The 13,363-nt window shown below is 49.2% G+C and overlaps 1 protein-coding gene across 3 annotated transcripts in view; it reads left to right on the top strand.

Moving 5' to 3' along the window:
* MGMT (O-6-methylguanine-DNA methyltransferase) overlaps window positions 1-13,363 on the top strand; it is a 296,186-nt gene that overhangs the window by 52,388 nt on the left and 230,435 nt on the right. For all 3 annotated transcript variants that reach the window (XM_060095105.1, XM_060095174.1, XM_060095073.1), the window contains exon 2: window positions 8,079-8,215. In XM_060095105.1, coding sequence (XP_059951088.1) covers window positions 8,091-8,215 — 125 coding nt within the window. In that variant the 5' untranslated portion in view covers window positions 8,079-8,090. The remainder of the gene's footprint in view (window positions 1-8,078; window positions 8,216-13,363) is intronic.

Here is a 13,363-nt window from a genome sequence, read left to right as displayed (position 1 = left end):
GAGTAATGGATGGTTGGCTTGTAAAACTTTTCCCTCCTCTTTCTGGCTTGGAAACCTGCACGGCATGCTGTTTGCTGGAGCAGATTCTGTTCTTGAGCCCCAGAACCGGTGCAGACATCATAACGCTGTCTTCACGGGTGTGGTTACAGCGTCCCAGACCCAGCACTCCCCTTCTCTGCCCGTGATGTTCTTGGGGTCGTCGGCGCTACCATTTGCCCTCCTGCCCCTGCGGTGGCACTCACCGCTGCAGCAGCGGCCACAGCGGGCTCCTCTCAGACGCGGGTCCTCTCCCTCCTGTGGCCGCTGCCTCCTTCAGTTCGCAGACGCCCTGTGCTCCCTCTAGCACCAGGGCCTTAGCAGGTGCCGACCTGCCTGCCAGGGGCACTCCTCTCCTTCATCCTGCCCCCAGAAAACTCCGACTTGCCTTTTTGTGTAGGCACCTCTTCCAGGAAGCCTCAGGTCACCAGACCCCAGCTGCGGGCTCTCGTTAATCCTGGAGTTCTCCTTCCGAGTCCTCACATCAGGTATAATTGAGTGATTCGGATAATTAGCTCATTTATTCAACAGGTATTTACTGAGCAGCTATGATGCATTGAGTGCTAGCATACAGCAAAAATCAGTTAGGACAGCCTCAAGTTGAAGAAAACAGGAAATCCTCAGAATGCTGGCTTGAAACAAGCAGGGCTTTCTTTTTCTTGCACAAGTAGAAGTCTAGCAACAGACAGCACTGGTGTGGTAGTGGCTCACGGTGTCAGCGCCAGGGGCTCTCCAGTCGCTTGCCTTTGCCTCGTGTTCACCAGATGGCTGCCACAGCTCCAGACATCACATCTGCAGTGTCAGGGAAGGAGGAAAGGGGAGGAGATGGTGCCAGCCACAGAAGAATCTTTCTTTTTTTTAATCAAAACAAGACCTCTCGGCAGACTTCTTACTCATTGCCCAGAGCTGTCATGTAACATTTGCTACTGTATTGGAGCTTACTTTCTAGTGAAGGCGATGCATGGCCAATAAAATAAATCTAGTGTGATCTCGTGTGCCATAAGTGCTGTAAAGGAAAGGACAGGAAAGAACGGATAGAGGAGACGGACTGCTTTAGGAAGATTTCTCTGAGACGGTGATGTTTGAGCAGGGTTGTGAGTTAAGTGACAGAGGCCACTGTGCCAGAACGTGAAGGGGAGGCATTTCAAGAAGCGTGAGTGGCAGGTGCAAAGGCCCTGAGGCAAGAGCAACATCTGTGTGTTTAAGGAGCATTAAAAGTAGAGTGAATTGGGGGTCCTGGTGAGAGACCAGGTCAGGCAGGAAGGGAGGGCCCCAGGTTGTTGGGGGGCTGCAAGGACTTGTGGTGGATGGGAGAGAAGGAGACGCGATTTCTTTCGTGTGTCTTTGTTTTACTCGACCTTTCTTTTTTTAAAAGTCAAAAAAATTCCAGACCTCTAAGTTTTTATTTTATGCAGAAGAGTATCAACAGCCCTTTGTTTTGCAGGTGTGAGATTGAGACAGTGATAAATGTAGAACATTTGCTATCATCACCTGTGTTTTATATTACACTGAATTTTAATACAATTTTTTATCCTTGTGAAAGGGATTCAGGTTTACTGTGGAAAACTTAGAAAATGCAGGTAGAAAGATGCAGGTAAATATTTCAAATGATGCTACCATATCTCTCTTGGTTTTCTGAGATAAACTTTTACTTTGGAATAATTTTGGACCTATAGAGAAGTGGCAAAGATTGTTCAGCATGATTTGCTTTTTGTGGGTCATTTTCCTCCCCCGGCAGACCACGGTTGTCTCGTTACAGTTTCAAGCACCTGAGCCCGGTGGCTCATGCGTAAGGGGCACTCGGGTATTGATTAAACATTTATTTATTATTATTTATTTATGGCTCGTTGTTTAGTCTCCCTTCTGCCTCACACTGGTTGGGCTCATCCTCATGCCTCGGTGGACCGTTTCCACGGTCTCCTTCACGACTCCCGTCCTCTGTTCCCACCTATTCTTTACGCAGCTGCCAGAGGGAGCCTTTGAAAAGGCAAACCTGGTGGATTTCCCCCTTGTTTGAAGCTCTGGGGCTTCTCAGGGAGGAAGCCAGACACGAAACTGACCCCGTGGAGGCTGTGCATCTCCCCCACGCTTCTTCCTGCGGCCCCTGGGCCTCATCCCCCGCCTCCCAGGCTCTGCGGCCGGCTGTCTGCCTCAGCCTGCTTCCACGTGCGTCTTCTCTCCTGGCCGGCCCCTTGTTATAACTCAGCTCTCTGTGTAGATGTCGTTTTCTCCAAACATTTTTAGCTGCTCTCCTGCAGCGTGTGGCCCCGCTCCCCTGTGGCAGCCACCCTCCCCGCCCAGCAGCAGTCCCCCTGTGAGGCTGTGGGGAGCCTGCTTGGCCCTGGACTTGGTACTTGGGCTGGGGCTGTGAACGTTGTAGAGTCCACAGTGAGCAGGTGTCTTTACTGGGCCTCGTTGCCTTCTTGGCTCACTTGTTGGGGGTCACAGTCATGGCCTTCTCTGGGCGGGTGTTAGTTGATGAAGCTCCTGGTGAGAGTTCATCTTTGGAGCCTGGTGGTGGGTTGGCCTCTGGAGTGGAGTGTTGGGACGTCGCTGTGGGAGGGTGTCGGGCGGGTCTGTCACACTCCTGGGGCTCAGGATTCCACCCGCATCTTTGTGCAGCCATCGTGCACGGCAGCCCCGTGTGTGTTTGGAATCGCTGCTTTCCAGACGGTACCTCCCAGCAGCCTGTGCTGAGAGGCTCTCACTCCCTGCTGCATTCACCCGCTGTGGAAGCCTCGCTGTTCCTGCCGCTGCCCCGTTTCAGCCCCCGCGGGTCCCTCCTGGTGTCTGTGACACCCCCATCTTGTCTGCAGGCACCCCCCCACCTCCTCGCCAGGCCTGCCAGCTCTGCGGGACCTGCAGCACACCTGCTGTTTCAGCCTGGGCTTCTCGTCAACACACACACCACGCCAAATGGCCCAGCGCTTCTGTCCTGGGGACACCTTATCCATTACCTAGGAGGATGCAGTATTCAGCTAATTTTTACTTTTGCTCGTGGAAGGACTCTGTGCTGAATGCCCTGGCTGTCGACAGGAAAGAAAGTCATGCATAGGTTTCTGTGGAGCCTCAAACACCATTTCTGGCTGGGTTGGTATAAAATTATATAAAAATAGCAGCTTTTCTTTTTCTGGCAAAGTAGCCGTTGGTGGGTTATGGTGCATTATCTTTGACTAGCAGTGGTTCTGCTAATGGGCTTAAAAACCCAGAGGCGCTGGTGAAAGTACAGCTCAGCCAGGCCGAGTCCAGAAGGAGCTGGGCTGTGAGTACCAGGCCCGAGTCTTAGGGGAGGTAGTTCCGGGGAATCCTCACATTCAGGAAAATTGAAGTGGGGTTTGATTTCCATTCTGTTTAACTGATAAGGAAGTCTAAGGAGCTCACCTCCTCAGACGTCACATAACTAAATGACCAGCTGAGTGGATTTGGCTAGAAGTGACACGTGCCACTTGTTCAGAACCCAGATTCTGAGCTTGCCAGTTATTCCTGTTAAGGACTGATTGCTCTTTGTTGGTTCCTGGCATGGTTTGTGATTGACTCACCATGTTCTGTGGAGGCCAGCGGAGCTGCTGCTCAATACGAGGGGGCAGCTTGCACTTGGGGCATGAGTTTAGACCAGGTGGTCCAGGGCCAGTGCCAGTGCCGTGTTGCCGGGCGGTGCATGCTGGTGCTGGGCACTGGGGGCAGCACGGCGGCTTCAGGCCGAGCTTCAGCGTCCTCTTGGTCCCATGCAGAGATGCAGGAGCTGGAGTGTGAGGCCGATGCTTGGTCCGGAGGCGGCCCTTCCGTTATTTGGAGTGTGAGGCCGTTATTTGGTCCAGAGGCAGCCCTTCCAGCTATGCCGCGGTTGGCTGGCTGCCTTTCTCCTGCATTCTAGGCCAGTGGCCTCCAAAGTTCGGCCAATCCAGGCTGTGCTCAGAGCCCGGCTCCTGGGACGGCTTGGTGGCGTGCAAGGCCCTTCTCCTGGAGAAGCGAGGGGCCTGAGCTCTCTGGAGACCTGCTCGTCCTCCCATGTGGAGGAAATCCTCGTGCCCCTGCGCCCCCGGTCACCTTCATTGTCCTACCCCCGACCTGCCCTGCGCACCCAGATGTGTCTCCCCAGCCTTTCCTCAGAACAAGGGTGAGAGCTGGGCATGCGCTGAGTACGACAGAGGTCCTTTCGAAGCTGCAGGAGTGCCCAGCCGCCCCGTTCACCGTTTTTCCTGTCTTCTCCAGCTGGGCCCCTCAGAACAGCCCAGCGAGACTGGTGGACTCAGGTTACCATTCTTAGTTTATTGATGAGAAAATTGAGGCCTGGGAAGAGGAGTGGACATCTAACATTCACCCTTCTCCTAGTCGGCTGTGTGCTGGTCTCATTTCTGCAGCGATGCCAGGCCGTGTGCTTGAGCGGGGCTGGCATGGACACAGCCCTCCTGGAGGCTGTCCCTTTTCCTGGCCACTCGGCACAGGTACACCCTGGCCTGGCGCCCACGTGAGCTCTAGGCACCTGCTTGGGCCTGAGTCCAAGGACAAGTGACAGGGAGCCCGGGCGGCAGGGAGTTGACGGCGGCTGCAACATCCTGTTTCCCGGGGGGGGGGGGGGGCGGTGGCCCCGGCGGCCCCGGCGCCGGCTGCGTGCCTGCAGTCCCTCGTTGTTCCCACAGGTGTATCCTGAGGCTTGGTGTTGGCTGTGGTTGGACTGTGGCCAGTCTTGGTTCCTACCGTTTTCTGAGCCTGCTTCTCCAGCCTTCCCAGAAGTTCTGTGAGTTATGGAACGTCTTTCAGTAAATTGCTTTTGTGCTTAAATTAGCCAGCATCAGTTTCGGAGGCTTGCCAGCAGGAGTCCTGCCTGCCATGGGCTCGTGACTTGTCAGGCTCCGGATCTGAGGCCTGAGCCAGGGCCCTGAGCCTGGATCTGCTGAGAAACAGCCTTCATCTTGACGGAGGCCTGCTCATTCAGCTTCTGAACAGGGACTTAGGTAGGAGGCACGGGTCGGTGAACACGTTTGCTAGTGCTCGGTAAAGAAACGAAGCTGACTTCTATTGCAAGACTGCTCAGAGCTCTTAACCCGCTAACGTGCAGGGCGTCAGCCAGAAGGGGATAGCGCGTCCAGGCTTCTCATCGTGCCAGCAGAACCCTTTCTCCGAACACACTTTGTGCTCGGAGAAATGTTCTGCTGGCCCCTTGGCCCGGATGGTGGACACGCTCATGATCTGGTTCAACACACATATGATAAACCCCTTACATGTATAATGCACCTGCCGTCCGTGGGGCCCTGACTCGTGGTAGCATGGTCGCCTGCCAGAAGCTCAGGGTGATGGAAAATGTCCACAGATGTGAGCGGGTGCAGGTCAGGAGTTGATTCTGGCTTCAGGAAGCGAGGGGACACACCCAGGGGGTTGGGAGAAGGGGTGGCAGTTGGCTTTTGAAGAACGTTCAGGATTTTGAAGTTGTTGGATAAGAATTTAGGGAGGAGAGCAGTGCACTCTGGGTGACAAGGTCAAAGGCCAAGGATATTGGGTTAGAATGTCAGTTGTGGCAGGGATAACAGTAATCCTAAGTCCTTCGGGGATGTCAGGTCTTTACACACATTCCCGCTAACCCTCGTGCCAGCCCTATGATTTAGGTATCGTTTGTCCTAAAGATAAAAGCACTTGTGTCTCAGAGAGTTTAGGTGACTTTCTCAAGGTGACGGGGTCGTGGGTAGGAGGCCATGATCTCCCTCTGCCTGGTCTGATCCCTGTTTCCACATGACAGAGTGGAGGGGGTGGGAAGACTCTTTTGGTTTTTATCCTTCAGGCAGTGGGGAGCCATGGAAGGAATATGAGGTGTCAGAGAGCATCTCCGATGCCGGGCAAACATCTGAGAAGGTTTCCCAGCAAAATCCTGTGTCCACTCACTGGGGAACTGGAGAGCTGTTCGATTCAGACCCCTGTCACTGTGCACAGAAAGGGGGATGTTGACCAGGGCAGCTCTGGGGCCCAGGGGTTTAGGATGGAATCTTGGGAGTGATGCTTGCACACCATGGGGTTTTGGGAATGGTGCTTGACTTCTTCAAGGCATAGACGTGTGTGCGCCTCTGTCCTGGGGCTGTTGGGAGGTGGAGCAGGTGGAGGCACAGAGAAGGGAGGAGAACCTGCGGGGTCAGGGTGATGGGGGCGTGTTGAGGTTTCACTGTAAAGCAGACACCAGGCCAGGTGGGGCAGACGGGACAGTCAGGGAGAGGCCAGTCCCCGGTGTCCAGGCCTGGATACTGGAACCCTTGCTGCACTTGAGGGGCGCCCACGGACTTAGGGCCGCTGGAGCGTGAAGGCAGCCGCCAACCTGCAAACAATGAGCATGGCTGCATCCCAGGAATACTTCCCTTGCAAAAGCAGGCGCTGGGCCAGGTGTGGCCGGCGGGCCGCGGTTCGCTGAGCTGCTGTAGCGCCGTCGTGTCGTCAGCAGTGATGTGGTGTTCGAGGTGAGGGTGGCTGGAGCGGGAAGACCCCGGGTGTAAGGAGGGGGCCCGAGGGCGCCCTTCCTCGGGGAGGTGGGGGTTGGTGAGCGAGTCCGGGAGGACGGGCGCAAATGAATGAGACGAGCTGAAAATGGTAGAGCCGGCGTGTAGTGCGGTGCGGGCGTGTGCGGACAGGCGCCGCGGTGCGGGGGCAGCGGGGGCCCAGGAGCACCGCCCGGTGGGGCTGGGGGCGGGGCCGGGTGGTAGCCGGCTCAGCGACGCGCTGCACAGGCGGAGCGCCCACGCGCGGTTATGGTTTTGGACAAGTTCACGTGAAGCGCTTCTAGGACGCAGAGGTCAGGAGAGCCAGGCGGCAGCCTGCCTTCCAGTCTGGAGCTCGCAGGGAGGCCTTGTGGGGCTTCGGTTCCGGTTCCGGGGCGGCTGTGGCCGAGGGCGGAACCCTGGGAAGTGCTGGCGCGTGAGGTGGCCCGAGGGAGGTGTGCGGGTAGCGGGGCAGGAGTCACCCGCCGGGGAGACGAGGCGGCCCGGGTGGGCTTCCCCACGGCCCTCTCTTCCGGCCTCCCCTCGAGGCCGCGGGGTTTTTACAAAACGCCAGCCTGCCCAAACCTTGGTACAGGCTTCTCGCTGCTCTTAGTACATCTGTTCTTTCTTTTAAACTTCCACTGGGTTGACCAAAATTAGCATCTCAGAATTGTTCGCGTGGAGGGGACCTGATAGGATAGCTTTTGTACTCTGGCTTGAACGCAAGCAAAGTCCGTGCGCTTCCGTAAGAGCGGGATTCCCACGCGCGGGCCCACCGCGGCTGCTGCTGAGTCGGATCTTGCTCCGTTTCTGTAATTCATTTCATAATGCTTTAGTTTTAAACATACTTTATTCAAAATATCCCATGTTTTGTCTTCAGTTTTTACTGAAAGTGTTGTTGGTAATTGTTTTATTTTAAATAGCTTTAGGTACTTTTTAAAAGGAACTCATTTCATCTTTGACTATGCGTTGGTTAAAGATAAATAAGAATAGGGAGATGGTAATTAAAAAATTTTTTTTTAATTATTTATCTTTGCGTTGGGCCTTTGTTGCTGCACGCGGGCTTTCTCTAGTTGTGGCGAGCAGGGGCTACTCTTCGCTGCAGTGCGTGGGCTTCTCATTGTGGTGGCTTCTCTTGTTGAGGAGCACAGGCTCTAGGTGCGCGGGCTTCAGTAGTTGTGGTCTCAGTAGTTGTGGCTCCCGGGGTCTAGAGCGCAGGCTCAGTAGTTGTGGCACACGGGCTTAGTTGCTCCGCGGGCATGTGGGATCTTCCCGGATCAGGGCTCGAACCTGTGTCCTCTGCAGTGGCAGGCAGATTCTCAACCACTGAGCCACCAGGAGATCGTAATTTAAGGAGATGAAAGGAGAGTGAACTGTTGGCTGGCTGCTCTGGGTAATTATGGTAATCTTCTGTCTTCAAAGTGACTGTGTTATAAAAATAACACATTATATGGTTAAATTACAAAAATGGGGGAAAAGCTTTGGAAGATGTTTTATGTCTTGAATAACTGGGGCTTCTGTTGTGCTTTAGAAATGACCAAACTCTTTCACATATGCTTAACTTTAAAATTTGTTTCTCTTTAGGTACTTGGGAGAATGAACAAGACCTGTGAAATGAAATACAAAATGATGGACAGCCCTTTGGGGAGGATCGAGATCTCTGGCTGTGAGCAGGGTCTGCACAGGATAAAGCTGCACGGCCAGAAGATGCCGGACACTGAGTGAGTGAGAGTCCTGTGTGACACCCACTGCTTGGTTTGTTCAAAGCAACAGAGAGAATATGATTATTGCTTGTTCTCCGTTGATCACAGGGTAACACGTAGCCACACGCCACCAATCACAAAAGTTAGCATCTCTCTAAAAATGGTAGGGCCATGATTGTTCGTTTTCAGCATCTGTGCTTATTGCCCGGGAACCCTCCACCTCCGATTAACCACAGGGACATAACCTGTAATTAGGAGCCCCAAGACGTATTAATGTATACATTTATAGAGGTGTTGATGGACTGCATTGAATGCTTTGATTCTTAAGCAAGTGGGATGTGGGAATCTCTTTGGAAGTTTGGTGGTAGGGAGCTGCTTCCTTAATCTTGATTTTTAAATCCAGGACCAGCGTTCACTGTTCATCAGTCTGCCAGGTAATGAACTTTTATGGGACTTTTGTTAATGGAATTTTTTATTGATGGACTTTTATTCCAAAGTCCTGGAATTGCTTAATCAGGAGCTCCACTGGGCCTCTTGGAGATGGTGTCTGGCTGTTGGTGTGTGTGCGCAGCGGAGGAGAAAGGGTATGAAATCCCCTTGTTAGCATGAAGTTAGGGTATCGCCATTTCTCACGGAACACGTTTCTCTTTCTTGAACGATCTCCACTATTTATTTTCTCTAATTATAAAACCATAAAAAATTCAAAGCACTCCTTAATGTTTTGTTCTGAAACGTAACATTCAGTTTCCTCCATTCATTGATTGTGAGTAGCAGTTGTATTTTAAAATTGCAGTTCTTGTTATTTCTGACAGAAGAGGGGAAAAACCACCCACTCCTTTGCTCAGCATTTGTCTTAACGGGCTAATAAACACAGCGCCAAGGATGTTAGAAAAAGAAAATACATAAGAAACATAAAAATTGATTTTAATGGACCGCTGTCAGAGATGGCTATAATGAGCACAAGGGCGGTAATAAATATCAGTTTTCACCTCCTTGGTCGAGATTTTTCCTGTAGAGCTGCACGTTACAATCAATAGTCTTTTTTAAGACCAAAAAATAAGCAAACCTTTGAATTATATGAATACAGTCTTCTTGATTTCTATGAGAACCATCTGGCTGTAGTGTTCAGAAAATCACAGGCACCAAATAATTTGTAGGGAAAATGTCATTTTGTCTTTTAGCGTGTTCAGTTGCACAGTAAATCACAGAAATTATGTGTTGAATTCTTTTTTTTTTTTTTTTTTGTAAAAAAAGGAGCAAATGAATTTGGAGAAGAAAAAGTAGGAGGAAAAACCCCTCTTCAAATGCTTTAAATGTCCATTAGGAATTGTGAGAACAGAGTGAAGATGAGGCTTAGCTTTGCTTCTACTCTCTGTACTTTCTGAATCAAGTTAGGATTAGGTTCATCTGTGGAAAACAAGCTCCTCCAAGTAACAGTTTAATCAGATGCAGCCGGTTTCTCTGGAGGAGAAGCCCTGGCAGAGGAGCAGTGATGCTGGGTCTGCTGGCGGGATGGTCACTGGAGTCTGGCGCCCTCAGCTTTCCTCTCGGCATCTGCAGGCCAGACTCTGGGGTGCGAGCTGCCACACCCCTTCACAAGCAGCAGAGAGAGGAGAGAGAAAGGAGGGGATGCCCTCTGTTTCCAGAAGCAGCATCCTCCGTGTCTTCTCTTACCTTGCTGGGCACGCCACGCGGGAAGCACGGAGCTTGGCGTGTGCGGGCTGAAGGTGGCAGTTCTGCGTGGAGCGGATTTGGCGGGGGCGCGGAGGGCAACCAGCGGTCCGTTGTATGTGGTTAATTTGGGGAGGGATATTTCAGAAGTAGAGAACGGCATAAAAATTATCTGTGTGAATACTCAGGAGTTAACAGTTTCTTTTATTTAAAAAAACTGAGGTGAAAATCGCATAAGAAGGTTCGGAGATTTTAACCGTAAAGTTCAGTGAGTTTTCACAGATGTGTACGACCACACGACCACCAGCCCAAACCAAGACATAAAACACTCTAGAAAGTACCCTCGTGCTCCCTTTCAGTCACCCCCTCCCCAATGGCATCCACTGTTCTGATCTCTGTCATGTTGGGTTAGTTTTGCTTGTTCTTGAGCTCGTTATAGATGGAGCCATACAATACATACTTCTTTTTGTATTCAGTTCAACAATGTTTTCAAGGTTCACCCGTGTTGCTCTGTGTGTCAGTAAGTAGTTCATTCTTTTCTATTGAGTAGTAGTTTGTTTTAGGAATATACCACAGTTTGTTTATTCATTCTCCTGTTGATGGACATTTGAGTTGTCCAAGTTTGCGCTACTGTGAACAAAACTGCTATGAATATTCTTGTTCAGGCCTCTTTATGGACGTACGTTTTCATTTCTCTTGAGTAAATTCCTAGGTGTGGAATTGCATGGCTGGATTGCATGGCAAATGGATGTTTAACCTCGTAAGAAATTGCCAACACGTTCCCCAAAGTTTACCATTTTACATTTCCACCAGGAACGTATGGGAGTTTCTGCTATTCTGCCTTCTCATCGCACTTGGTGATGGTAGTTTTTAAAGTTACAGCCACTCTGGTGGGTATGAAGTGTTCTCTCTCTCATTGTGGTGGTGACCTGCCCTTTCCTGATGACTGACTTTGAACACCGTTTTCAGCAAGCTTTCATTGTGAGGCAAGTCTCTTGCCCATTTTTAGTTGGTGTTTTCTTGGTTTTTGTTGTCAATTGGTAGTTCTGGTTATAATTTGGTGATCAGATATATGTGTTGATGGTTTTCTCACAGTTGGGGACTTGTGTTTTTATTTTTCTAATAATGTCTTTTAATGAATAGAAGTTTTTAATTTGGAGGAAGACCAATTTTTTTTTTCCTTTCTGTTCAGGATATTTTGTGTGTTTAAGAAATATTTGCCTACTTTAATTTCACAAATAGATTCTCTTATAAATCCTTTGAAAAACATTATAATTTTAGCTTTTTATGTTTAGATCTGTGTTCCATCACCTTGAATTACCTTGTTTTGAGGTACTCAGTTTTTTCCACAGATATTTAGTTGTTGCAGTATCATTTGCTGGCGAGGTGGGGGGTGGGGAAACAATTCCTTTCTCCATGGCATCGCCTCAGTGCTTTTGTCAAAAAATCAGTCACGTGCTCATACGTGTGTGGGTTACAGATGTGTGGACACTGTTGTGTTCAGCTGATCTTTTCATCTCTTCTGTGCCAGTGCTACACGGACTTGATGATGTAGCTTTGTGATAAGTCTTGAATTAATGTGAGTCTTCCAGCTCTCCACCCCCCCACCACCCGTTTTGTTTTGTTTTGTTTTGGAAAATTGTCTTGGTTTCTAGGTCTCAATTTTCCATGTTACTTTTAGAATTAAGGTGTCAGTTTCTCCAAAAATGCCTATGGGGATTTAGATTGGAGTTCATTGAATCTGTGTGTCAATTTTGGGAGGGTTGACATCTTTTTTTTTTTTTTTCATGTTCAAATAATCATCTTTTATTGTGCCATTATTGTGCTAAGCCTGGGCTGTAGGCTGAATGTTAGGGTGTTGATCCTAACCCCCAATCACAGCCCTCATAAATGAGATTAGTGCCCTCATAAGAGAGACCCCAGAGAGCTCCCTCATCCCTTTCACCATGTGAGGACACAGCGAGAAGACAGCTGTCTGTGAACCAGGAAGCAGGCCTTCACCAGACACCCAGTCTGCTGGGGCCTTGATCTTGGACTTCCCAGCCTCCAGAGCTATGAGAAGTAAATTTCTGTTTATAAGCCATCTAGTCTCTGGTATTCTGTTACAGCAGCCCTGATGGACTAAGGCAGCCTGCTATACCATATGACCTCGTTTGAATTGTTTTTTTTGTTTTTTTTTTTTTACATCTTTATTGGAGTATAATTGCTTTACAATGGTGTGTTAGTTTCTGCTTTATAACAAAGTGAATCAGTTATACGTATACATATGTTCCCATATCTCTTCCCTCTTGCGTCTCCTTCCCTCCCACCCTCCCTATCCCACCCCTCTAGGTGGTCACAGAGCACCGAGCTGATCTCCCTGTGCTATGCGGCTGCTTCCCACTAGCTATCTATTTTACGTTTGGTAATGTATATATGTCCATGCCACTCTCTCACTTTGTCACAGCTTACCCTTCCCCCTCCCTATATCCTCAAATCCATTCTCTAGTAGGTCTGTGTCTTTATTCCTGTCTTACCCCTAGGTCCTTCATGACTTTTTTTAAATTTCTTAAATTCCATATATATGTGTTAGCATGCAGTATTTGTCTTTCTCTTTCTGACTTACTTCACTCTGTATGACAGACTCTAGGTCTATCCACCTCATTACAAATAGCTCAATTTCATTTCTTTTTATGGCTGAGTAATATTCCATTGTATATATGTGCCACATCTTCTTTATCCATTCATCCGATGATGGACACTTAGGTTGTTTCCATCTCCGGGCTATTGTAAATAGGGCTGCTATGAACATTTTGGTACATGACTCTTTTTGAATTATGGTTTTCTCAGGGTATATGCCCAGTAGTGGGATTGCTGGGTCATATGGTAGTTCTATTTGTAGTTTTTTAAGGAACCTTCATACTGTTCTCCATAGCGGCTGTACCAATTCTTAAATTGAATTTTCCAGTTCCTGACTGTGGTTTAGCTCAGCATTTGGTTAGTTTCTATTTAATTTTTCTCAGTAGTGTTTTGTAGTTTCCACTTTAAAGATCTTGGTGTGTCTTTTGTAAAGTTGATTTCTAAATACTTTGTTGTTGATGGTATTCTAAGTCAGCTTAATTTTTTTGTTTTTAACTTTTAAACTACTGCTGCTGGTACCTAACACTTGATTTTTGTATGTTGGTTTTATTCTGCCATCTTACTAAATTCACTTCTTAGTTCCAGGAATTCTTTGCAGTTTCCTTAGGATTTTCTCTGTAGAACATCATGATGTCTGTGAGTAAACACACTTTGCTTCTTTCTTTATGATCTTTTTGCCTTTTATTTTTTTTCTTTTGTTGCACTGGCTAGAACCTCCAATATGACGTTGAATAAAAAGTCATGACAGTGGACCTCCTTCCCGTGTTCCAGTCGTAGGGGGAAGCTTCAAGTATATCAGGGTGACTGCTGGCCTTGTTGGCTTTAATAGGCATCCTTTCTCACACTGAGAATGCTTCCTCAATCTGTTGAATTTTG

This window comes from Mesoplodon densirostris, chromosome 1, assembly GCF_025265405.1.
Source record: "Mesoplodon densirostris isolate mMesDen1 chromosome 1, mMesDen1 primary haplotype, whole genome shotgun sequence".
NCBI classification, from domain to species: domain Eukaryota; kingdom Metazoa; phylum Chordata; class Mammalia; order Artiodactyla; family Ziphiidae; genus Mesoplodon; species Mesoplodon densirostris.
The sequence above is the reverse complement of the archived record's forward strand: the minus strand, read 5'-3'. Positions and strand labels throughout refer to the sequence as shown.